This window comes from Achroia grisella, unplaced genomic scaffold (genome assembly GCF_030625045.1).
Source record: "Achroia grisella isolate CSIRO2021 unplaced genomic scaffold, CSIRO_AGI_Agris_v1 utg157, whole genome shotgun sequence".
Classification (NCBI taxonomy): Eukaryota; Metazoa; Arthropoda; class Insecta; order Lepidoptera; family Pyralidae; genus Achroia; species Achroia grisella.
Window position 1 is genome coordinate 2452546 of NW_026712653.1, and position 25460 is coordinate 2478005.

Sequence of the window (25460 nt, forward strand, 5' to 3'; positions counted from 1 at the left end):
TTGGTATTGTTACATGCAACATTAACTAGAGAACATTGAGCAATATGATGCAATACACGCCCGCGCAGACTGCACACACACAGGGCCGGATTAACCATTGGGCAGAATAGGCAACTGTCTATGGCTCATATTCTGCAAGGGACCACGTATACTAAAAAAAAATAAAGAAAATCATAGATAAGTATTCATAGATATGATTGATATACTTTTATCTTCAATGACAATAGATATTGTATTATTGTTCATTTACTCATGTCAGATAATATAATTGTTTAGTATCAAGTAGTAGAACTAATAATATGCATAGGTTAGGATTTTTACTTCCTTTTGTGAATTTGAAAAGAAATGATAATTTAAAAACTGCTGAGAAGCTTTATTATAATAATATTTTAGTAATAATAGTATTGAGTTACTTTTCATAGTTGATTTAAACAGGATGGGGCTTCGATAATTAATGCAATCTAGTCCAGATACCTCGGGGTCCCGACACGGTTAAACCGGCCCTGGTCACACGTGGCTCCGAAATACAATAACTACAGTGATCTATACATAACAAAGTGTCAAAACGATACGGAAGACAGGTTCAGAATGCCCAATAGAACATGGTAACAACGTGAGGGTTATGTCTCAGTGATAAACTGAAAATGTCAAACTTCAACATACTAAATATTGTGTTAATAAAACAATATATGCTATAAATAAACGCGTCATAATATAACGTCCCACTCTGTTTATATGTGAACATGCTATTCGTATATACTTCGTCCGCACAACGGCTCAGATGAGAGGCGAAATGTGGAGAATAAAGTTCATATTACATTAAATTACATTTCATATGCTCGGTCGGTCTGTGCAGCTTTCCATATATCAGAGTTAGCGTCTAGGAACGTGATATTAAGGAACACGAGAAAAAAAATCGTGCAAAAACCACATAACACTCTATTACAATATCTCCCATGTCCATAAACTATTCAAATTACAAATCTACATAAAAGAAATTTAAACAAACACGTTGCTCTGTCTTCGGTTATGCCGCGGTGAGAATTATTCATGTAGAGTGCAAACATTAGCAATACATTTTTGAAAATTTGATTTGTCTCAACATAAATCACCCTTGAACCGTGGCAAATCCGTACAACACCCTAATACGAAGTATTGTCATAAATATGGATCATATTTGGTAACAATTCCTTAAAGTTTAGCAATTATAGACACTGTGCACTAGAAAACAAATGAAAAACACAATATAGACGTTAGTATATACAAGGTTACAGTTTAAATCACATCACTAACCGAATTCTCTAAAGCTACCTTAGGAAATTAGTGAAAATAGTCTTAAATAAGGTTTAAGGAGAAGAATTTAAATAGGAAAGTGTTTACAGTGTAAATATACAATCTAAATTAAAATCACGTACAAAAAAAAACAAGGCGTATAGTTATTTACAATTTGTGTGGTGGGAGGAGTTAGGGTCTGGCCACTGCGTATAGAGGAAAATATATTTGGTCTTAGGATATCTAATAACATCTAAATATATAATATCGATACAATCTAAAACTAATAATTTATTGCTCCTTTACTAATGATCTTCAGTCATTTATATTGTCTTCTTTATATATCTTTATGTTTTAAATCTACTAATCTCATTAGGGATTAAGTCAGTGTTAGGAGGCTATTACACTATCATACACAAGCATATATCATTTAAATATCTTCTGAATACGTGTCAAAGACGACACATGATATATCCTTAATAATGATAGTGTAATGCCTTTTTACTAATACTAAATAATGAAAATGGGTTTCCATGCAGTTGTGAATTCAATAACTAATGAATGACCATTTCATACCTATTCTGTATTACATAATAAACGTTACATTGTAAATATGATGGTTACGTTACATTATACATGTAATATGATATAAATACATTACAGTCTTACATAGTATTAAATATTGTTATGAAATAATTAGTTAATTGTCGAATATGTCAACAAGCTAAGTGGCCAGGTGCTAGCATGGTGGGTGTAACGTACTGAAGCGCGATCATTTCTACGCTTAAACACTAGGCATGACGTGAGCGATTTCAACGTGAAACGGAACGCGCGGCGAGTGATCGTCGCTCATAACTCGAAGCGCTTCTTCCGCTCGGCGACCATTCCTGCGAGCGGCCCTAAGGACGCTTTTCCAGTGACTGAGCGGCGTTTCGATGTCTTTAGTTCTGTTGAGCAAATTTATTTTATTATTGTTTTATGACATGTATGAGTTGTCCATAATTATAAAATTTAGGGGCCGTAATTTAAATTACAGTGGCGTGCTTTGGAAGAGCTCTATGACCAGCACTCGACTTCAGTGGGCTGACGATGATAAATTATAAATATTTGGCTTCTAGATGTTGCTTGGATCAATTTGCTTGATTGCCATAGTCATCGTGGTTTTAATAATTATTTATTTTATAAAAACAAGTTCTCTTGGAGGTCTTGGACATAATTATTACTCTTATATCTTAACACCATAAGATACTGATAGCGTTAAAAGACTATTAAAATGTAACATCAAAAATATCGCAAATAAAATATTTTTAATTAAAAAATGCCAAGTTTGGTCACCCATGTAATGTCTATCAATTTATTATAAAAATATTATTTTCAACAAACGTATCTCTTGAGAATATAGAGATAACGTGCTGGAATCTTCCATATTTAAATGAAATTCAATCCCACCCTAAACTTAGAGAACCACTTACTATGGCACAAAACTCCAATGGCAAACTCAGCAGACCTTGTTATATAGGTATCGGACGATAAATAAATTATTACTAGATTAACTGATTACCTGAACGGGCGACAGCTGCAGATTTCTGGTGCTTTCTGTCTTCGCGAACTGTATCTTGGGCGGGCGCGACGGCCTCGCAGCCTCCAATAGCGGGCTCGATCTCGACGATTTCCCCTGATATATATATTATGGTTATTGAAATCAGATGTTGAAGTCCATCATCTACTAATATTTGGTAATTTAAATATGGAATATGATTTTCACAAAAAAAATAAAAAATAATCACAGTATGTTATTTAATAGACAAAATTATTTTATTTTTAATCGCAATATATAATTTCGTCATTATCTTAACAGATTCTGTTAGTATTATACCAGACAGTTTCAATTCTACCGTAGAAAAAAATATATTGCACTAATATGTATTTTCTATAGTAAACAATAAAATTTAGCAAGAGTTAAAATAATATTTTAATACAAGAACAAGTCAACAACCATACAAATAAAAGTGTAAGTGCAAAAAAACCTCATATATGCAAACCAAAACCATTCTTAAATTATGTTAAACTTATTGTTACAGCAAAAGCATTTTAGATATAATGTTTAATTTATTTGTAACGGTTAAATTACGATTATTAAGTGGGTTTAAATTACTCTAAATATATACAAAATAAAAATTAGCAAATATATAAATAAATGTACGTTACTTTAGTAGGAGAGAGTGAAACCTATTTTATATTCTGTATTGGTTCCTATAAATGCTAATATTTACTCTCTTATAGTGTATATTTGTTTCATAATTTAATTAACAAAATTTCTCTTTCACAACTTCTTTAATAGGAGTTAACTCGATTTTAGTGTAACTGATATACTTAAATAAAAGTAATTATATATGTATATCATTATATAGTATACTATCATAGACTAGCTGTTACCTACGACTTTGTCCACGTGGATATTAACTTTATTTAAATTAAATTACTAAAATAAAAGTAGCTTAAGTTACTCTACTCCTTATAACAATAGCTATCTGCGAATGAAAGTCCGACAATCTCGGTCCAAAGGTTTCAGAAATTATCAAGAAAAGTCAGACAGGCAAATATTTTTTTTATTTATTTTTTTATGCAAGTGCTCTATATGTATACTTTCATATATATTTAGTGAAAAGTTATTAATTTAAAATTACAAACAGACTCTTCAATTTTATTTGCTTGTATATAATTATTAATTTGGGTTTAGTGTTATTTTTAACATTAAATTGTTACTAACAATTACTATAAAACTACTATATTTATGTACACAATTCTACGAGAAACGTGTGATGTGACTATAAACTGGTGAAAAAGTTTCGTTTGCCAGTTACCTGAAGGAATGCTGCGCTGCCACACTTCCGCCAGGTGCTGCATGTGCGTCCACAGTGGGCCCTCCGCCCTCCCATGCTGTTAGTGCACCCAAATGTACCATGACGCCATGTTGTCATAGAATAGTGTGACAGTAATTACCGTAATTACACTACCCAATGCTGATCGCTCAAATTGATTCAAATATACCTTAGAGCAGTGTTTCCCAACGTTGGGCTCACGCCCCACACGGGACAATTTATGTTAAGGGGGGCAATTTGATTTTGATGCGGATGCGGATTCGATACGAGTCTGACTCTTTGGTTCCGAGATATTTAAATTTTGGCGCCAAATTTAACGAAAAAAGCAAATTGTTTTAGCATAATTGTTTTAGCACTAAATAAATATAATAAATGAATATAGAAAAATCTTTATTAAAATGATTTGATTTTTGAATTTCAGTATTTCATAACACGTTTTGAAAATTTATTTACAGCGTTAACAATTTCCTAGTGATTTATCATTAAACCTATCATTTAAGTTTCCTAAGTGAATAATGCTTTGTTTTAATATTAAAAATTTACACAGGGGGCATAAGAATTTTTAAAAGGCTAAGATGAGTCATGGTCTCGATAAAAGGTTGGGAAACACTGCTTTAGAGCATTTCTCTGACAAATTTTTCGGCTTTAGAGCATTTTTCTGTCCAATATTAATGACTATGACTGTATATTAAAGTTTTACCTAAAGGGGATTAGTTGGTTAGTTCTCTTGAAATTTGGTGTAAATATATTTTAATGGAGAAGACTATAAATATCAGTCAATATTCTTTCAATTACAAAATGATACTTCGAATATGATTTATTTGTGGTAAAGATATTATACAAAGTAATAGTCGAATCAAATTTCTGTACTTTTGAAGTAATTTATTGTAAGAACTAACTGCTATTAAGAACAATTTTGTCTGAATTATACTTAGTTGATATTGATCATTATATGTCATCCAATTTACATAAAATCTTCTTAAATATATAGCCTGTGTTATCCTGATGTACTAGCTAATTTACTGTAAAGTTTCATCAAAATCCGTTTAATAGTTTTCTCGTGAAAGAGTAACATCCATCCAACCATAATCACAAACTTTCACGTTTATTAGTAAGAAGTAAGACTCTCAGGTCTAGATAAAAAATATATTAAAGATATAAAAGATCTTCTAAGGATATCGTAGGAAAAATGCTCAATAGAAATATAATCATTATCATACTCAATTTAGGCGATATACAGCAATGCAAAATAGTAGACATACAATTATGAAGCTTATTATTTACAATAGACTATAAAAAAAACTATAATGTAAATTCTAGATAACTGAATAAGACTTTAAATGATAATTTGCATCGTTTGAGAGAAACTATACACCTAATTCTAACATTAAATTAATGAGAATGATGATGATCTTATAACATTATTACGTGCTACGCGTGACGGTCATGCAAGCGTGCAGCTTTCTACTTGAAATGTTTATGTGATTGAGTAGAAGTACCATAATAGCTTAGGCTGTACAAGCGTGTTCTGTCGACTTTGTGCATATAGAAAAAAAATGCTAATTCATAAATGGAACATACCGGCGCAGTGTCCTCGATGAGTTGCGAGAGAGTGGACGCTTCGCTGTTTTTCAAGTCGTTCGCTTCAGATATCAAATGTGCGCGCAGTTGTTTGTTCCTGAAATTACACATAGAAAATTTATTATAGCGGTTATTATCCAGAAGTCATTAAATTTTGATTTCTATTTCATAACTATTTTTTTTATACTCATGAAATACCACATAGCGCTATCTAGTCCCACATTAATCAGACTTTGTAATATGGCTTCTAAACAATTCATAAAATAGTATAGTATATCATTTGATGTTTTATAAGTACCTACATACATATAGAAAACATCCAGACCAATACAAACAATCAACATGAATATAAATGTATAATCTGTATTAAAGACTGCCATTACAACAATCATAAATAAAAAGGTAAATGCGCTTCAATTACTTAACACAGAGCGCCATCTATGCCGAAATATTGTAACTAATTTTAGCCAGTTACTACTGTAAAATAAATAATTATATGAAACAACTACACCACCGCGGTCGTCAAGGGTCGAGTTAGGAGTAGTGGAAATCATTCTAGTCGTAATCTTGTGTAGTGTAGCGTAGCGTACTGTAGTGTGGTGTAGTGTAGGGTAGTGTAGTGTAGCGTAGTGTACCTGGCGTCGAGCTGCATGATATGGTTGTGCGCGTGTGCTAGCTGAGCGGTGGCGGTCGCGAGGCGCTCCTCCAGCGCCGCAGACTCCACGCATTTAACAGAGTACTTCTCGGACAGAGACAGGATCTCGCGCTTTATCTCTTCCATTTCTTGCCTGAAAATAAAGTTTAAATATATTTATTTTTAGTATAATATTAGTATACTACCGACCGGACTGCAATCTAGGATTGAATAATTTACACTATATTATGCGATTAATACTTCGCTTATGTTAATTCTCAGGATTATGCCAGGGGACATTTACCATTATATTTCGCCCAATAATAATAATAATAATATATCTTTAAATTATTAAATTATATATTTCGACTTCGTCCGCGTAAAATAGTGACCTTGAGCAAATAATAAAAAATATATATTAATAATCGTTCTAGCTTCAAAAATAATAATATATTCAATCAACAGCCAAAAACTAAGTTTCAAAAATCTTTAAAATTAAATTACCTTACATCTCCCCTTATATTTTCTTGTTTTTTTTAATGCTACTTATATTATGTGTCATCATGTCTGAAAAGATTTATAACCATTTAGCTGACATATATACATAATTGTAAAGCTTAATCGAAATCCATTCAGTAGTTACTGCGTGAAAGAGCAACGAACATGCATCCATCTATCGCATAAACATCCGAAATATAATATTCCCATAAGTATATGTGTATAGACAAATTGTAAAACTATTTCTAATTTGACTAATTTTTGAAGTGAAACTTCTATATATTATATATACGAGATGTATAAGTTCTATCGGTCACGAAAAAGCGTTACAGTCGCAGTACGATATATCGCGGTGTGAGAAAAAGAGAAAGGCAGGTGGCGGCGCAGAGAGGACAACGACAGTCCGTTGAAGTTCTACTATGGTAAATTTAAAATTATACTGTACCAAATTTCATTTAAATCAGTTCAGTAGTTTTGGCGGAAACTGAGACAGACGATAGGTCCATTTATAATATTAGTAAGGATGTCTTATTCTGGATTGTGCGCGCCCCGGCTGAGGATCTACATAAACATGAATTTATAATATTCCCATAAGTATATTGAACTTGTCCACTATATATTATATATACTCGCGGCGAACGATATATCGCTGTGTGAGAAAAAGAGAAAGGCGTGCGCCTTCCGCATCGCGTCCAGTGCGCGCCCCGGCTGAGGAACTCTGTCTTGAACTTGTCCACCTCGCGGCGAACTTCGCTTTCGTGCGCCTTCCGCATCGCGTCCAGCGCTGCCAACGTAGCACGTGTCTCCTCCGCTAGCGCTTGCTCTTTGTCCAGCCTGTCAACATTACGGAGTAAAGGAATAAGCTATGGATATTGTTAGTGATCACCAGGCTCAGTGGTCAAAATTCGACTATAGACAAATAATATTAAAGACAAATATTATTAATCTATTTAATGCCGTGGATTTCGCCCTGGAAACCATCGTGATGAATTCTTGGTGAATTTGTCACGATGGACTACCTGACCTGACCTCATGCCCATCTTATCATCTTCCACTGGTGCCCCGTCAGAGTAAACCGTTAGCGTTACCGTTAGGCAAGTGCACCATTCCATTATCATCCATAAAAAAAATGCCGTAGAATTTTAAGTTAGCAGGAGTCTCACAGTACCCGTACGTCAAAACCCTGAGATGGACGATCTGCATGAGAGTTTTTCTCCACGTTAAAAATACTTGTAAACTTATGTAATTCCGTGTGTTGTGTGGTGAGTATGGCAACGTACCGCAGCTGTTCCCGCTCGGCGCGGTGTTTCTCCTCCATCTCGCGCACGATGCGGCGGTGCGAGCTCTCCATGGCCAGCAGCCCCTTCTCGCAGAGTGCGCGCAGCTGCTCGATCTCCTGTTGGTAGCGCGCGCGCAGACCGTCGCCGTGAGTGTCCGCCGCCACCGCACTCTGCACAACCCCCACCAAGGGAAAACTCAGATATAATACGATATAACGGAATGTAATTCTTTGAATAAAAAAATCTTTTTTATTTTCTTTATTCTATGTAGGCACTAAGGCTGAAGCGGTAACAGCAGGTTTTAAAAGTCAATTAACAAAAAACAGAACATATGAAGTTATGAGGGATGTTTTTTTGTATGAAAATAATGACATTAAATACACGAAATTCTATCATTATTATATTATAGCTTGTAGACGGGAACGTAGATATTGTTCTAGTTTTATGTTCACGGGCTCCAGCAGCGCGGCGCGCTCTAACTCGTGCTGTGCTGTGCAGTTGCGTTCACTGACCTGGTAGGCGGCGCGCAGGTTGTCGAGCTGCGCGGAGTACTCGGAGTCGAGCGCGGCGAGGCGGCGCTGTAGCGTGCGCGCGCGCTCTCGAAGCGCGGCTCGTTCTCGCTCGTGCTGCGCCTGTAGCTGCGTGCGCGCACGTCTCGCCGCCGCCAGTGCTCCTGCCTGTCTCGCCAGTGCGCACTCACCACGCGCGCGTTCCGCCCCGAGCCTGCACACGTAATTACTTAGTCTCTGTTCAACTACACTATACTTATAGTCCAACAGGGCCACCAGAGGTCACTTATTTTGTAAGATTCAGTAGAATCAATAGATTTTATAGGCTACGATCATATGACTACCTACTTATTCTCTTTCGAATGGTCACTTTCCAAGTACTGAGTATTTAAAATATTTCGTTCTAATAATCGGATTAATCTGATTACCCTGGAATCTCGATGTTCATCTATTAGATATTGACCGTACCTGTCCAGCGCGTCCTGTAGCTGCTTACAGTGCTGGCAGGGCACCAGCGCTTGCAGAGCTTCCACGCGCCGCCGCAGCGACTCGACACGGTCCAGCACGGACCGCGGCGGAGCCTCGGCCGCCGGCTCCGCCGCCTCCTCCTCCGCGGCGCCGCCCGCCAGCTGCCGCTGCACCGCCGCCACTGCCGCCTCCACCATCTCGAGGCTCTCGCCGATCTTCATCGAGTCTTCACTGTTACCCGAACAGTCACTGGAGAAGAGCGCTCGGCACTCGTTGGAGAAGCGCTGGAAGAGGTAGACGAACTCCGCCTCCTGAGCGGGGTCCGTTTCCAGCGAGGAGATGGCGTCCTCGGCGGATCGACGCGAGCCGTCGGCTTCGCGCGGTGTCGAAGCGCGGTAGGTGCCCTCGACTACGGCGATGCGCGCGTCGATAGACGCCTTCTGCGCGAGCACGTCGGCGAGCTGGTGCAGCAGCGCGCGGCTGTCGAGGCCGGGCGAGCCCTCCTTGCGGCGGTCGCCGGCGAGGCACTCGCGGTAGCGCGCGGCGATATCGCGCACGGCGGCGTCCATCTCGCAGCGCAGGTGGTCGTGCGCCGCCTGCCACCACAGCTCGAGGTCGGCGCGGTCCTGCGCAGTGAGCGTGAGGCGTCCGGCGCGCGCTCCGTCAAGCCGTCGCTCGCAAAGGGAAGCGGCGCGGGCGAGTGCTCGCGCCACCTCGGCCTGCACCAGCGAGGCGCCCAGCGCGTCACGCGCCGCCGCCCACGCTTCACGCACCCGCGCCGCCTCCACGTTGGCGCGCTGCTGCTCGAAGTCCGCGTCGCTCGGGGCCGCGTAGCTCAGCGTCTCGCACGCGAGTGCCGAGCACAGCTCCGCCAGTTTTTCCGTTTTGTACCTGTCGACGGCTTCGGCGACTTCCTTCTGCGACGCCTTGAGGGCCTCGAGGTCCGCGCTCTGCAGTATCAGCTCGGACTCCCTGAGCCCTCTCGACTCCCTGGTACCGTTCATTATGTCGATCTTTCGCGATAGTATCCTAGCGAGATAGTCCAGCGAGCTCCTAGTGCCAGCTATATTTTTATGGCCGTCGCCGTTTATCTTACACTTAAGATTATCGATTAATTGACTAGTTTCGGTTATTTCAGACTTTATTAATCTAGCAAAGAATCTGCTACCGTTGGAGGCCTCCAGGGCTTCCTGAATTCTGCTGACCAGAACCGCCTCATATGCGAGCTTCTCTGCTAAAATTTCCAAGCTTCGTCGTTGCGTTAGTTCGCCAGATTCGTACAGTGCTGCCTTTTTCTGTGACATTTCTAGGAGTTTAGTTCTTAGCTGCTCCTCTAACTGAACGACCACTTGTGTTACGCTGTCATTTATTTCGTGTTCATGATTTTGATCGCCATCGACGACACATTTATCAAAGCACTCTTGCAATCTTTTGCTGACATCAGACAAACATTTTTCCATTGATCGAATGCTGTATTTCTTCTCTAGACTAGGGGACGGAGATCTCCTCGATTTGGCTGCTCGCATAGCGCTCATTTGGCATAAACATTCGTTTACCTTATTTCTTGAATGTATCACTACACTTTCAAGACTTTGTAACCTGTCCAAAAGATGCCTTTGTGACTGTGTACCGACAGTAGAATTTTCTAAACTCTCATTAAAATTGGGACTTTCAATTGATCTCGTCGCTTGACTCAGAGATTCACACGAATTCGTGAGGTCACGACGATTTTCTAATGCAGATGCAACTTTGGTTTCTAGCGAACTTAAACGTACTAGCATTTTCATAGGTTCTGAACTGGTAGCGCTGTCCAAAGATTTTCTTCTGAGTCTAGCGGCTAATCTTTTCATTCGTTTTTCTTCTGCTAAGGTATCTGTTTTAGTTCTATCTTTGGCAGGTGACATACTTTTTGAAGGTGAGTTAATGGTGGGAACTTGTTCTCCAGATTCTAACATAGTGATTTTATTTTCCAGTTCTGTCAATTTTTCTTCTACCTCTTTTCCGAGTGTAAACGATTCTCTTCCCTTGAGTGATAAACTACGTCTTTTTTCTCTGGATTCTGATTTCTGTATTTTATACTTCAAAGTTCGCACTTGTTTATCTGATGCCGTTAATTTTTGCGTAAGGTCTAATATGCGTGCAGCCATTAGGTCTATTTCTGACCTTGTACATTGTTCCCTCAGTTTCATTTCATTCCTCAACTTCATATTTGTTATTTCGAGTTCATCATACATGTTATGTGAATCACGAAGTTCTTTTTTCATTGTTTTAATTTCCTGTATGGCTTTCATAAACCGCCCCCGTAATTCAACATACTCCTCTATTAGTTTGTTCTTTTCTAAAGATTCCAAATTTATTTCATCATTTAAATTACTGAGCTCGCTGAGAGAACTTATGCTCTTTCTTTTTTCTTTGGTCGGGGACTCAACTACCACTCGTCCTTCTAAATCTCGAATTCTCTCATATAAATTGTCGTTATCCTTAACACTTTTCAGTAGTTTATCGCTAAGGTCATTCAGTTCTGATTGGAGTTGTTTAATAGTATCTTGTGCCGATGTTAACTGTCGAGTCAATAATTCACAGTGCTCTGTCGATTCTTTCAAAAAGTTTTGTGTTTCTGTTAGCTTTGTCTCCCACATAGTTTTATCTTGGTTGTAAAGTTGCTTTATAGTGTCCAGACTTTCAGCTTCTTTCGTTCTTATTGATAATTCCTCTTCTTTCTTTTGGAGAGTTATTACCAGTTCTTCCATTTTTCTCTCTCTTAGAGTAGCATCAGATTTAAGCTTTCGTAATCGAGCAAGTTCTGATTCTGCAGAATTAACATCATTTAGAGCTACTTGAAGTTGTTTTCGTAAGTCGTCGATTTCAATGGATTGTTTATCGATAGTTGATATGTAGCTGCGTTTCCGTGGTTCATTCGGCTTCTCGTTGTCATCAATTTCCTCTGATGAACGCTCTTTTTCTTTGGTAGCATCTATTTCATCCCTTTCTCCCTTACTATCTGATCTTGTAATCGAATTACTAGTTCTAGCACGTACCTTATCTTTGACTTTTGATATTGGAGTACGATTTAGAATAGGCGATGGAGGTGGTTGCGGCGCAACATCACCCCAGTCGGCACTGTCTCGACGACCACCTTCAGAAGCTGTTCTGTATTCTTCATCTGATGAGAATGGAGCCGATTTTCCGGTAATTGGCGTCACTGGTGTAACCGGTGATGTCGATGATTCTGAAGCTTGATCAATAGTATCTTCGCGTAGTATCAACGATAGAGACCCACTATCGGGTAGGCCGGCTGTCCTACGAATCGCAGATACCCAGTTGGCCCGAATGCCAGCTGTCACAGCGGATAGTACTATGTGTTTTCCGTCCCACGTCTGAAAAATAAGAACATATGTTAAGACACCACTTTACATTTAGTTCAAAACTTGCTGTTTTTAATATTTTTAATATTTACCTTGGTTTCAAAAGCATATCCTGTGGATGCTGTCGTTGGTAGTTCAACAACTCTTTCTACGCCACTAAGATCTATAACACCGTCCATTAGTCCTCGATGTTCTGCATGGGGATCTCTGAAGTAAAGCAGAGCTGCTCCTCTCAACACGAACCAGTGGCGCGACCATCCTCCGGGCCCTCTCCGCTGTAACCAGCCAGCTCTCGCATGCAGCAGTCTTTCGGCGGGTAGTTCCACTCTATGTTCTCCTCCTTCTGTAGTTTCTACAACATCCGCGGGTTCGCTACCCTCACTTGACGAGCTCGAACTTGCTTCTTCTGGTGGTACGGCTCCATCTGGAGTACCACGTGGCTGAGAAATAAAAAATATAATTAACCAACTGTACTGAATACTATTCCAGTTATTCTAAATAACTCTAATTCTAATTAAGATGAAAAGAGCTATTTTATATACCTAGGATTATCTATCTACCACAACAATTCTTGCTAATCTAGATGCTGGCTATTGAAATAAATGTGGTAAAGCAACCAAACATACCATCTCGGAAGTCAGACACAATTTTCTTTCAATGTATCTATTTATGATGGTATTTGATAATTTGGTAATTTATGATTGATATTTGGTAATTGTAGATCTGATTAGATTTTTGAGAATCATTATTGTTATTGACGGCCTCTGCTGTCCAGTTGTTTTTAGCACACCGCCCTACTCCTGATGGTTGAGGGTTTGATCCTTCGCACGATGCTAACGTTTGTATTAATGTTAAGTTCATTATTTATATTGGTCCTGGTGTGTATTCGTCTATAAATATTATACATGTATTTAAGTTCACATGTTTAGTATCTATAATACAAGTTTTGCTTAGCTTGGGATTAGATGGCGCTGTGAATTGTTCTGCATTATTATTATTATTACCGGCAGACGGTCAGGTGGTGGTAGTCTCGTCGGTCTCTCCAGGGTGGGAGGCAACGCGCGGCGAGATCGTGGACGCGTTAGAGAGGCTGCGATGTCTCGGAGTTGCTCGTCGTAGGGCTGATGCTGCAGTAAGGGAGATCTCACACCGACAGCTGCAAATTGGAGATAAACTTATAAACAATTGTATACGGGTTTAAGTATAAAATGACGGTTATTACTTATTTTCATCCAGGGATGAAGTTTTTCTTTGAGTAACAGACGACGTAATCAGTATAAAATATAGTATAAATAAGTAGTAACAAAGTTCTTATTCAAATTAACTTAATATATGTATTTCTTATGAGTATTTTTTTTTTAATTCCACTTCCACACCACACATTCGTAATTCGCTGAATTGAAATGTAGTAATAGTAAGTTTCTGGATAGTTCTCCTCGTGATGAGATTGCGTTCCGAATAAATGGTATAATAAAAAAATAAGATTATTCAAAAGTGAATGAACTTAATATGAACTTAAGTTCATTTGAGTATAGTTTATTTCTATTGTATTCTATATTCACGTTAAATTTCGTTTAAATCCGTTCAGTCATTTTGATGTTGAATGGTAATATAGAAAGACTGACTATCGAACTTATGTCTTCATTAGTCCGTACTAACCAAACTCATCCACCCGTGTGGATGAGTTGTAAATATTCCTTTAATTTTTTACAACCGAGTAAATAACTTAGAAATTGTGTTGAATGAGTTCATATTAGCTAGAAGGTATGTAATACCTGTACTTAAACATATAATAATAATAGGCATCTGTCTATTGACAGAGTACACGTGGGTTGTATTGAGGAATAACTAATTGTTATGGAATGTATAAATTGCATTTATAATTTGTTCGATAACTTCAATGGCAGGTGGGAAGTGGGAGGTCGGTTTAGTGGGCGACGCCACTTCGAAACAGGAAAGTGTGTGAGCTTTATACTTGTTTGGGAATATCTTATACCTAGTATTATAGGTATTAGACTTTAACTGCGCCTTTCATTTCTATATAAACAAGCAGTTTTCTGTGTTTTTGTTTGATTTTTTGAGATAACGGATACCCTATGTACATTCCCATAGTATAATCTATCTTCAAGTGTTTGTGTAGTCGTAAGCAGGCAATAAATTCTATTTCAATTCACTGCACTGTAGGAATAGTATCAATTGATTTATTGACGTCAAAATGTAGTCTTGTATTAATTCAGAAGGAATATTGTAGTAAAATCTTCCATTATACTATAATCCAAGATATACCTTAAAATATACACTATATTGAAAATGTATTCAATGAATAGAAAATAAAATATAGAACGTGAAATAAAAATTAGAAAGGCGATCGAATAGAGGGAAAATATTGAACAGGTACAGGGGAAACATTAAAAAGCAACTTATATACAAGTAAATTAAAAACAAATTCATATGTTACATTTATTTTCAGTGACTTGTCGTTTAATTGTAAAGTAAATTAATATAGCTGTATTTAACAAGTGACATAACCAATTAATTAGATGCCATTGTTAATCTAATATTTCCATAGTAAATATGCATGTGCTCAATCAGTCACGGTGGCCATGTATTGTAGGTCGCAGATAGGGTTGCCAAGTTTTTTGCAAAATGTGCCACTTTTCCAGTCAAGGTTACTAAAACTAGGCAATATGTTTTAGTAATTTGCAAATAAATATGCAAGTACAAATATCCTAATAAAAACTTATTGTTAATGGGCAAATTTTGTTTAAATTTTGATATAGTAAAGAAATACTAATTATTTCTAGTTTTTGAACTACCGAATATTTTAAAAACGAATTAATGAAAAACTCTTTATTGTTCCTCTCACTCTCATATATGGTATTTAGATATTATGTTTACTGAGACAAACATTTTTTTAAATAGTGGAATAATAGAAAAGCTTGGTAATTCTATAAAATAATTAACCGCCCTGAAGCTAGGTGGAGCTACGACATACTTATGTAGAGTTGCGAGTAAAAATTGAAAGAGTCACTACTCTTTCAATTTTTACTTCACTACGTGCCATGGAAGAGACACTCCACTGGACCATGTCCAGCAGTGGGCTACAATGACCTGACGACGATAAGAAAATCATTACCTTCTTCAGTAGATGGAGTAGTGTTAGGTTCTGGCCACGTGTCCCGCCGTCTCGATCTCGCCTTCTCTTCCCCGTTGATTTTATCTCTGGTCGGCGGAGATGCTGATGATACAGGTTGGTCTGTGTATACTGGAATAGAAAATTTTCTTTTTGACATTTTTTTAACGATAACAGGTTAGTATAGGAAGAGGGGTTGGTATAATTAAATGTGGACGGTAGACTTTTAATACAATTTTGTTACTTATTTTTGGGCACAATTATTCCATTATGGCAACCCTTTAAAATAACTCTACTAAAGTCGAAAAATTTACAAATTAAAAAAAAAACCACATTGACGGGCACTTTTTTGTCACCATATACAATAAAAAAAAAATTATTGATATACTTTTTTGGTGACTATGTCAGTCTGTTGCACTCGACGGCTTCATCAATTGTCATGAAATTCGCATATAGAGTAGACTACATACTTTTATCGCGATCATTCGAACGAAATCGGGGCATAAACTACTAATATACAAAAGAGATAGAAAGTCCCGTATCCTAACGTCTTCATTTAGTTCTAAACCGTATATGTGATTTTGCAAATTTTTTGCTCTTACCACAGTGGGTGTGCCTCAGGGCGAATCTTATTAATAAAAGTCTAGTCAAATACTCGTTTTATTAAGCTGACCTATAGGATTGCGATCGCAAGACGATCAAATGACTGTATCGCATGTGCCAAGGTCGGCAGCGCAGATGAATGCGAACATGAACCCTTGTAGTAGATTATTTACGACGCAAGTTGTAGGGCGGCGCGGCGGTCCCGCCGTCAAACTATATAAATGAACCTACTTGTCATTATTTGAAATTGTATTGCATATTGGTCAGTTTTTAGGGATCCACCGGCTTTTTTTCGGATCCATAGACTACCCATTTGGGTAAAGGGTATTTACATTAGGGTAAAAACATCATTATCTGGCCGCAACTAGCTTTTACAGTTTCATCGGACGATAGTAGCCGAGTGGGCATGAGGGCAGGTGGCACTCCAAACCCGCGGAAGGACTTATAATGCGGGTGGAGACCAACTCCTACTGACAGAAACAATTTTAGTCTGAGGACGGGAGGAGGAGGATTCGATACGAACCCTGGCTCAAGCTGTCGTAATTTAGATCGCCGGGATATAAATCCACATTTAGTAGTGACTATAAATTTTTTCATCTCCTTCTTCCTTATCCCAGTCATTTGGGGTCGGTGTAATATGTTTTTCTCTTCCATTCATACCTGTTCGTAGGCATCTCGTTATTTAGTCCCTTTCTTGCCATATCGTCTTTCACACAGTTAATAAGTATAAATAAATGAAAAGGAATTGAAGGCGTAAAAATAATGAGAAAATTATAAATGTGTGAATTGTGTTATTGTGTTACTATCATTGAACCTTTCTTGTTATTGTATTTATTTGTAGTTCGGTACTGCTTCGTATAACGCATACGTGGGCAATACACCTTATATATATATATATATATATATATATATATATATATATATATATATATATGTCTTTATGTCCATTGTTTTATACAGAGAGAAATATTTTATTCAAAAATCATAATTTTTTTATTTTCTTTTACAAAATAATAATTACTAACATTACGATACAGTCACGTTCACAGTACGGAACCCGACTAATATACCTACGGTTTATCTTCACTCTTTTTATTTGTTAAATCGTCCACTTGCGTGCGAGTGGCATTAAGTTGAACTTAGTGTTGCGCGGTCGGTTACATACGAGTACTTACTATGTACTTACAATGTATTGGTAATTGACTCATCATAAAAAATATGCGTTCATCATAACTAGATTAAGTATACATAATATAGTAAGACGTCAGATTTGACTTAGGGTGTGTTTAAACCTGATCGAGGATTTGAGGGTTGGTTGATAGATATTTATTATATTTATGAAATAAAAATGTAATGTTGCGTTAATGTCTCTGTTAATTTTGAATTTTATTCTTTTTTAACTTTCTTTTTATTATGTTTTGCGGACATGGCAACGCACATGTTTGTAGGCTGCCAGTTACATTTACTTTTTATATAGTAATTATACTAGTTGATTTATCAGGGTTAATTTATTTATTATTTGGGATTATTACTGGTCATTATAAATATTACTATAATTTTATTATCATTAAGTTTTAGATTAGATACGTCTTCCATTTCGATTAGGTAACATTTTTATTTCTTGGAATAAAAAGAGATTTACCATCTTTCGGCATAATTTAAATATAAATCTTAATCACTACATATGAGTTAATATTTATACAAAAAAATACAAATGAAATATCTTTATTTTGCCTGAAAAGTGGTTTACAAAAAAAATTATAATTTATGTATCACACTTTTCACCAAAAATTTTTGGCATAAAATTAACAGTGTCCATTTATTATTATAAGAACATATTTCTCAGTTTCATTTTTATTTTCATCATTATTAAATTAAATTTAAATTTCTGGGCAAAGTATTCCGATTACCTACTTCATGAATTAAAGTACTCATCAACAGAGTAAAAACACTTATTGATCAGCCATCTTTTTAACTCTCTCTTGAACATATTTATCGGTAGTATTTTTATATCATCCCGCAACTTATTGTAAATTTTTATTGACATACAATAGGCATTTCTGCTATACAAGTTTGTAGTATTGTATGGGAGAATGAGATTATTTGGATTCCTTAAGTTAAAATTACAGTATTCATCTTTTTTCTAAATAATTTGATATGCATTCTTACAAATATGCACACTTCGTAGATATATTGACATGGAACAGTTAATACATTTAAATCTTTGTACAGTGGTCGGCAAGATATACGTATGTCAACATTACATATTGCTCTGATGCATTGTTTCTGAGCTATAAGGACCCGTTTAGCATGATATGAGTTGCCCCAAATCAAAATGCCATATCTCAAAATGGAACTTACGTAGCCGTGATATGCCTGTAAGCTTGTTTTTTTATTACTAATCCTTGTTAATCGCCAGAGAGCATAGGCAAATGAATTCATTTTATTGCATATTTTATTAGTGTGATTTTCCCAAGAGCATCTATCATCCAATACATACTATTGGTGTATGTATATACCCAAAAAAGTGATTTGCGAAGATTCTTTGATAGTGTTTCCAGCACAAGTTACGTTTAAAGACTGTTTAACTCTATTTTTGTTAATAAATTGTATATATGTAGTTTTATTGTAGTTTATATTCAAATTATTATTATGTAACCATTCTATAATTTTCGTAATTGTTCCGTTTATGTCATTATTATATGTTTTGTCGTTATTGCAAGGTATCACTACAGATACATCATCAGCAAACATAAGTCATACTCTGTGACATTTGGCAAGTCATTTATATAAAGCAGGAATAACAAGGGTCCTAAAATACTTCCTTGTGGAACACCGTTTGTATTTAGTCTAATGGTCGATTTATATTCATTAACTTCCAGGCTTGCGTCCATTTTTGATATCTCTACGTATTGTTTTCTATTACTTAAGTAACTACTTAGCCATTCACTTGCTAATCCTCTTATTCCATACATATCGCATTTATAAATTAATTTTTTATGTGATACAGTATCAAAGGCCTTACTCATATCAAAGAAGACAGCCGTGACATGATTGCGCTTATCCATATGTGATAGCACATTATTTATAAGAGAAAAAGCAGCTGATGTTGTCGATTTGCCTTTTCGAAAACCATTTTGAACCGATGTTATCAATTTAAATTTTTCTAAGAAATTTATTAATTGATTTAACATTGCTCTTTCAAATATCTTTGAAAAGTTGGGTAGAAGAGATATCGGTCTGTAATTATCCACATCAGAAATACTGTTTTTTATGAAGTGGTTTTACTATAGCCATTTTTAATGGTTCCGGGAAAGATCCAGTGCTAAATGACAGATTAATTAAATAGCTTAGCACAGGAGCAATTTCATTTTTACACATTTTTAGTACCTTTGTCTGTATTTCATCGTGGCCAGTCGAGTTTGTAGATTTAAGTGTGTTAATTATTTTAATAACTTCAAACTCATCTGTTGGTCTTAAAAACATGCTGGCATGGTTCGATTGTATATTTATAATATTATAATTACAATTTGAATTAAAATTTGCCATGTCAATATAATAATTATTAAATATGTTTGCAATGTCATTCGGATTATCAACTATCTCATCATTTATTAGAAGTCTGTCAATATTTCTATTAATAGGATTTCTTTGTGTTCTATTTTTATTAGATCCCATGTAGCTTTACAAGGATTTTTAGACTTTTCAAGGTACAATGTATTGGCCAGTTTTTGAGAATGTTTAATGCATTCTTTTAGTAAGTATTTTTGGTACTTTATCTTTACATTGTTATCTCTTTTTTTATAATAATAATATACACATAGTTCTTACTTTATTTCATTTCAGTATTATATGGAATAGTCTTTTTTTTATATTTTCACAGGAAAACAAATACTTATAGATTTCATGAATATTATTATGTTTGTCTCTTAATCATAAAAAGTAGAAGATAAGAACGCCAACCTTATATAATGGGAAGGCAAGCCAGTAATCATAAAAAGTAAAGTCATCACAAATCTATTTTAAACAACTTTCATTTAAATTAAAAACAGAAATTCGATTATGTAATGATATAATTCTATATTTATTCTTTATATAATATTTATGTTCTATATTTAAAAATAAACATATGAATTCTGGTCATAAAAAAAGATATTTTACATCTTTATAACATTTTGGTACATCCTGTACCACACACATAGACCACAGACAGTCAAGTAACGTAGATAATTTATATATTACACAAAGAAATGTATGAATAACACCTCTTCGACATTGATCACACTCCATACATTACGTAGGACCCCCACTCTGTCCCCAGGGCTCCGGGACCCGTGTCGAAGTGTCGCGTACGTCATAAATGTAAGATTTATTGGCGAAAAAATTGCGAAGTTCAATAAATATGAATGAGCAGCGTAGACGAGGCGGTGTAAATCAGCGACACCCACTGCGCGCGCGCATTGTGATGCAACTAGGGTTGCCACACGTTGGCAATAAACATGTTAATTATATTGCCATATTAATTTTAAATGTCATTTCAAATTTTTATTAATGAGAATCTTCTCTAAAAAGTTTGCTGTGTTTTAATTTAGGCTATGGACTGTCTGATTGTTAAATTTAATGCGAAACAGTTTAATCGTAAGTATAATTTCACTTTATTTATTATATATGTTATACTGCGACAGCTATTTATTAAAAAAAAAACATAATATAATAAATATCAAAATTATTAGTAATCTATTTTGTAACTTTTTTTATAATTGGTTGTTCTGTTACTGTTAATACTGCATTACATGTAAATTTATATTAGTCCAATGTATTTATATTAGTCATAGTCTATTTATCATAAAAAAATGAAATTATAAACATATTCAGCATTCTGGTAATTTGTATTTTATGTATATATTCGATATACATATATTAGAATATTCTAGAAATGTTTATTTATACATACATATATAAATAAAATTGGAGAGTTTGTAATATTTCAAATATTGAAATAACCGTTTTTTACTACATACATATGAATATAAAGACGGTACATACACCAAATTAACATTTTTTACCATTTTTGTCTGTCTATTTGTTCCGGCTAATCGCCGAACCGATTTTGACGGAACTTTTTTGGCAGATAGCTGATGTAATAAAGAGTAAGTTAGGCTACTTTTATTTTAGAAAAATAAAGATCTATAAATTCCACGCGGACGAATTCGCGGCAACAGCTAGTCTTATATATGATTTTAACGTATATTTTTTGTTCAATTCTATTTATTGACAGCCCTATAACATTCACTTATTTGCAATCACCCTGTGTTATCTTACTATGCCGTGTCTATTTTTTTTCAGTTGCAATGTCTATAGCAATCAATATTAAACCTGTATCCTTGATAAAATGAAACACATTTGTTTTTAAATTGCATTATATGTAGTTCTTTATAATAATACCACTGGACAAATCACACAGCGCCATCTAGTCCCAAGCCAAGCAGAGCTTGTGTTATGTGTGCTAGAAAACTCATATAATATATACATTATTTGTAAATACATACATAGGTAATATACATAGTTATGTTTTCGTCGGCGAGATACGAAATCACACCCTTTTTGGACTAAAACGGTCTAAGAAAATACCACGACCATGAGCCACTCTCGTTCTCATATCTTTGAACAATTTACACAGCGCCATCTGGTCCCAAGATAAGCAGAGCTTGTTCTATAGATACTAGTTAACTAATATAAATACACAAATACATTTTATTTGTAAATACAGACATACATAATATACATAGAAAACACCCAGATACAAACAATCATACTCACAAATACAATACAAATAAAATTATAAAAAATTCAAATGTTTGTGCGAGGATTCGAACCCGCTACCATCGGAAGTAAACCGCTAGACCACCGAGGCCGTCAAAAACTTTACTCGTACCAATCAAAAACTGTTAATTTGATGAATTGCAAATGCTACAGATGCTTATAAAGTGGTCGTTTTAGCTCACACTCCGTGACCTCCAAAGTACAGTCGCGGCACTAGATTTGTGCCGTCATCGAACTGGATTACGGTACAGGTTTGCCGATACAGATAGGATGAACCTATTACCCGGCAGACACCCGGAACTGACTGCAATAGCATTCTATCGAACGGGTCTTCCAGTTCTCTTTTTACGTACGGACAGACATGCGACATGGCGTATTTGTTAGGCGGGCAAAAAACACGCCAAAAGCATAGTGAGGAGCGTCGACCTCGCATTACTCATATGAGATACTAGATATATACCGCGGTTTGCACGGTTGTTTACTATAAACTATTTCACACTAGCTGTGCTCGCGGTTTCACCCGTATGAAATTTATAGCCTATAGGTTATTCTGATGTATAAAGTTTCATCAAAATCCGTTTAGTAGTTTTTGCGTGAAAGAGTAACAAACATCCTCCATACTCACAAACTTTCGCGTTTATAATATTAATAAGACATTTTATTACACGTCATTTACTTTAAAAGAAATGGATTTATATGATAAGAGGCATGAGTTTTGCACTGCTGGTTACTTTAAAATATTTAAACTATTTTATTGCACGATACGAGGCATGAGTTTGCATTGTAGTTTACTTTAAAAGAAGTGAAATTATACGATAAGAGGCATGACATCTTATATGACATGATAACGTGATGTCCGTGATAAAGTGCTGTTCATGTATATAGACGACGGATACCACTTACCTCAAGTATTGGTCTACAAAACGTATAATAGAATTATACCAATAAGTCAGATGGTTTCAGAGGTACGTGGACAAACTAACAATCAAGTTAGCTCTATACATTTGTGTGGATGACGTCACAGTGTCGTCACTCAGGTGCTTTCGGTTGTGCTTAGGTAGTTATACCGGTCCAGATCATCATTGTTCTTGGAATAAGTTAATTTACGGGTCGTCTTAATCGGAATTTAAAATTGGTTTAAAGCAGTGTTTCCTAACCTTTAGATGTCATGTCGTACCATAGGCTTTCTAAAATTCTTATGCCCCTTTATGTAACATACATAAATATAAAATTAAAAACTTTTTGATGTTATGTCCCACCATAGCCTTTCGAAATTCTTACGTAAAATACATAATGTAAAATACATAATTCATAACATTATAAAATTGAATTGTTCACTTAAGACACTTAAATAATTGGTTTTAGGAAGAAATCACTAGAAAACTATTAATGAAACAACGTTAAGGTCAATGTTCAAAATATATAGGTATATAATGAAAAACAGAAATTCACATTACATATAATTTTAATTTTTCATTCTCGAATTGTCCCCCTAAACAATGAAAAGACCCACGTGGGGCATGGGCCCCACGTTGGGAATCACTGATTTAAAGGTTATCCGGGTATGACAAAGATGTACCTGTTGCTGAACACGTAGTTTGCGATTTTGGGATTTCCGATGTCAAATTAATAACAGTGCATAAGTCAATAGGGTATGTAACTTAGGACCAAACTAAATAGTTATTGGGATTTAAGTAAGTTGACAGCCTGGTGGTTTAGCCGTTTTCCGATTTCACTTTATTTCCGATGGTCGCGGGTTCCATTCCTCGCACGATGCAAACATTTGTATTCATAAGTGTGATTGTAACAGTCTGGGTGTTTTCTATGTATATTTTTAGGCTTTTGTCATGTGGTAAGACTTGCATCACAGCAACCTGCATAGATCTGTTGTGCTCGTACTTTTTCAGAGTTCATTACCTAGACCCGTCAGGGACAAGAATTGAAGGATATTCTTAGGAGCGCTGGTTTTTATCTCCTAAGGACATATTGTATACTTTCCTAAGGAGATATTTACGTTTATGCATAAGTAGGCTACAACCACATATGTGTAGTGGCGTTTCCATTTCTATGTATATTATGTACGTAGGTATCTACGAAAAGAAATATTTAAGTAATAATGTCAAATTTAGAAATAACCTTAATACGAAATATATTTTTTTTCGGGTTTTTATAATAAAACCAACTGATAAAAAAGTACTATTTTGCCAATATTACGCTTTAAAAACGAGATGGCTATTAAAACTCGGCGGGTTATACAAAGCGAATAGTATTTGTGTGAATGTTTCTGCTGTATTTGAGCCGCGCATATGACGACCACCTTGACGGATTTAAGATATGATTAATACGTTTTGGCGGTGTGTATTAGTTTTAGTTTGTGGTAGTTTAATAGCAGTTAAGTGTGAATGACCTCAGTCAAAAGATTATCGGCAAGTAGGAATTCGTGTTGGCGGGTTGGCTGCACGATTTGAATCACTTGACTATTACGTATTTTTGTTTAGGTTAGTATTGCAGGGTTATCGTCGATATACTAAACTACTACTACTAAAACACTTTTTTTTTGTTGACACACAGAATGACTCATATTTCTTAAAATTATAAATGCGTTATTTTTTTATGGTAGAGCGAAATTTAAAAAAATAGAAATGACTATTTGTTTTGTTTTGAGAACATGTTACATTTGTAAAAACAACTATGATATAATAATAATTAAATAGGATAATTCACACAGTGCAATGTAGTCCCAAGCTAAGCACAGAGCTTGTGTTATGGGTACTAGACAGCTGGAATAAATATATAGATACATTTTTTTGTAAATACATACATAATGTACATAGAAATCAACAAGATCAATATAAGCAATCATAATAACGAATACAAATGTTTGTACAATGCGAGGAATCGAACCCACGACCATCGGAAGTAAGACGGTGTGCTAAACCACTAGATCATAGAGGTATTTATTATGTAGCAGTAGAAAGAGTAATAAATCGTAATTATAAACACAAGATGCGATAGAAAGTTAATGAATATAAAGAATTTAATGAATGATTCAAGAGCACCGCATATGATTACTAATTAGCACAGGATTTCAGGCGTGAAAGTTTTTCACTGATTTCATTTCGCTGACAAATCTTTTAATATATACAATTGAAGAATTCTGGTTCTTTTTTATGCTAATTGGTATTCGAACTAGCGAATCAGGTAAGATAAGGCGGTGTGCTAATTCGCTAGACCACCGAGGCCGTGTATATAATGATTAAAGTATTCCAAAATGACTTAAAATTCAATGAATTAAAATATTTTTTTTTAGAAATTACAATTGAAATTTTATTTTTCTAGGTTACCTTTTTTTGGACTACTTTAATGCTGTTGGCTGCAGTTGGCCATTACAGTTCCACCAGACGATAGTTGG

The 25460-nt window shown here is 35.7% G+C and overlaps 1 protein-coding gene across 1 annotated transcript in view; it reads right to left on the minus strand.

Moving 5' to 3' along the window:
* Window positions 1-478: 478 nt before the first annotated feature.
* The window catches only part of LOC131841041 (protein outspread), a 362804-nt gene continuing 337822 nt past the window's right edge, over window positions 479-25460 (minus strand). The window contains exons 7-18 of the mRNA XM_059189274.1: window positions 15626-15754; window positions 13494-13645; window positions 12582-12929; window positions 9125-12501; window positions 8660-8870; window positions 8148-8317; window positions 7522-7701; window positions 6371-6526; window positions 5736-5832; window positions 4137-4212; window positions 2834-2947; window positions 479-2219 (exon numbers count right to left, since the gene is read on the minus strand). Of these exons, the coding sequence (XP_059045257.1) occupies window positions 2122-2219; window positions 2834-2947; window positions 4137-4212; window positions 5736-5832; window positions 6371-6526; window positions 7522-7701; window positions 8148-8317; window positions 8660-8870; window positions 9125-12501; window positions 12582-12929; window positions 13494-13645; window positions 15626-15754 (5108 nt within the window). The 3' untranslated portion in view covers window positions 479-2121. The remainder of the gene's footprint in view (window positions 2220-2833; window positions 2948-4136; window positions 4213-5735; window positions 5833-6370; window positions 6527-7521; window positions 7702-8147; window positions 8318-8659; window positions 8871-9124; window positions 12502-12581; window positions 12930-13493; window positions 13646-15625; window positions 15755-25460) is intronic.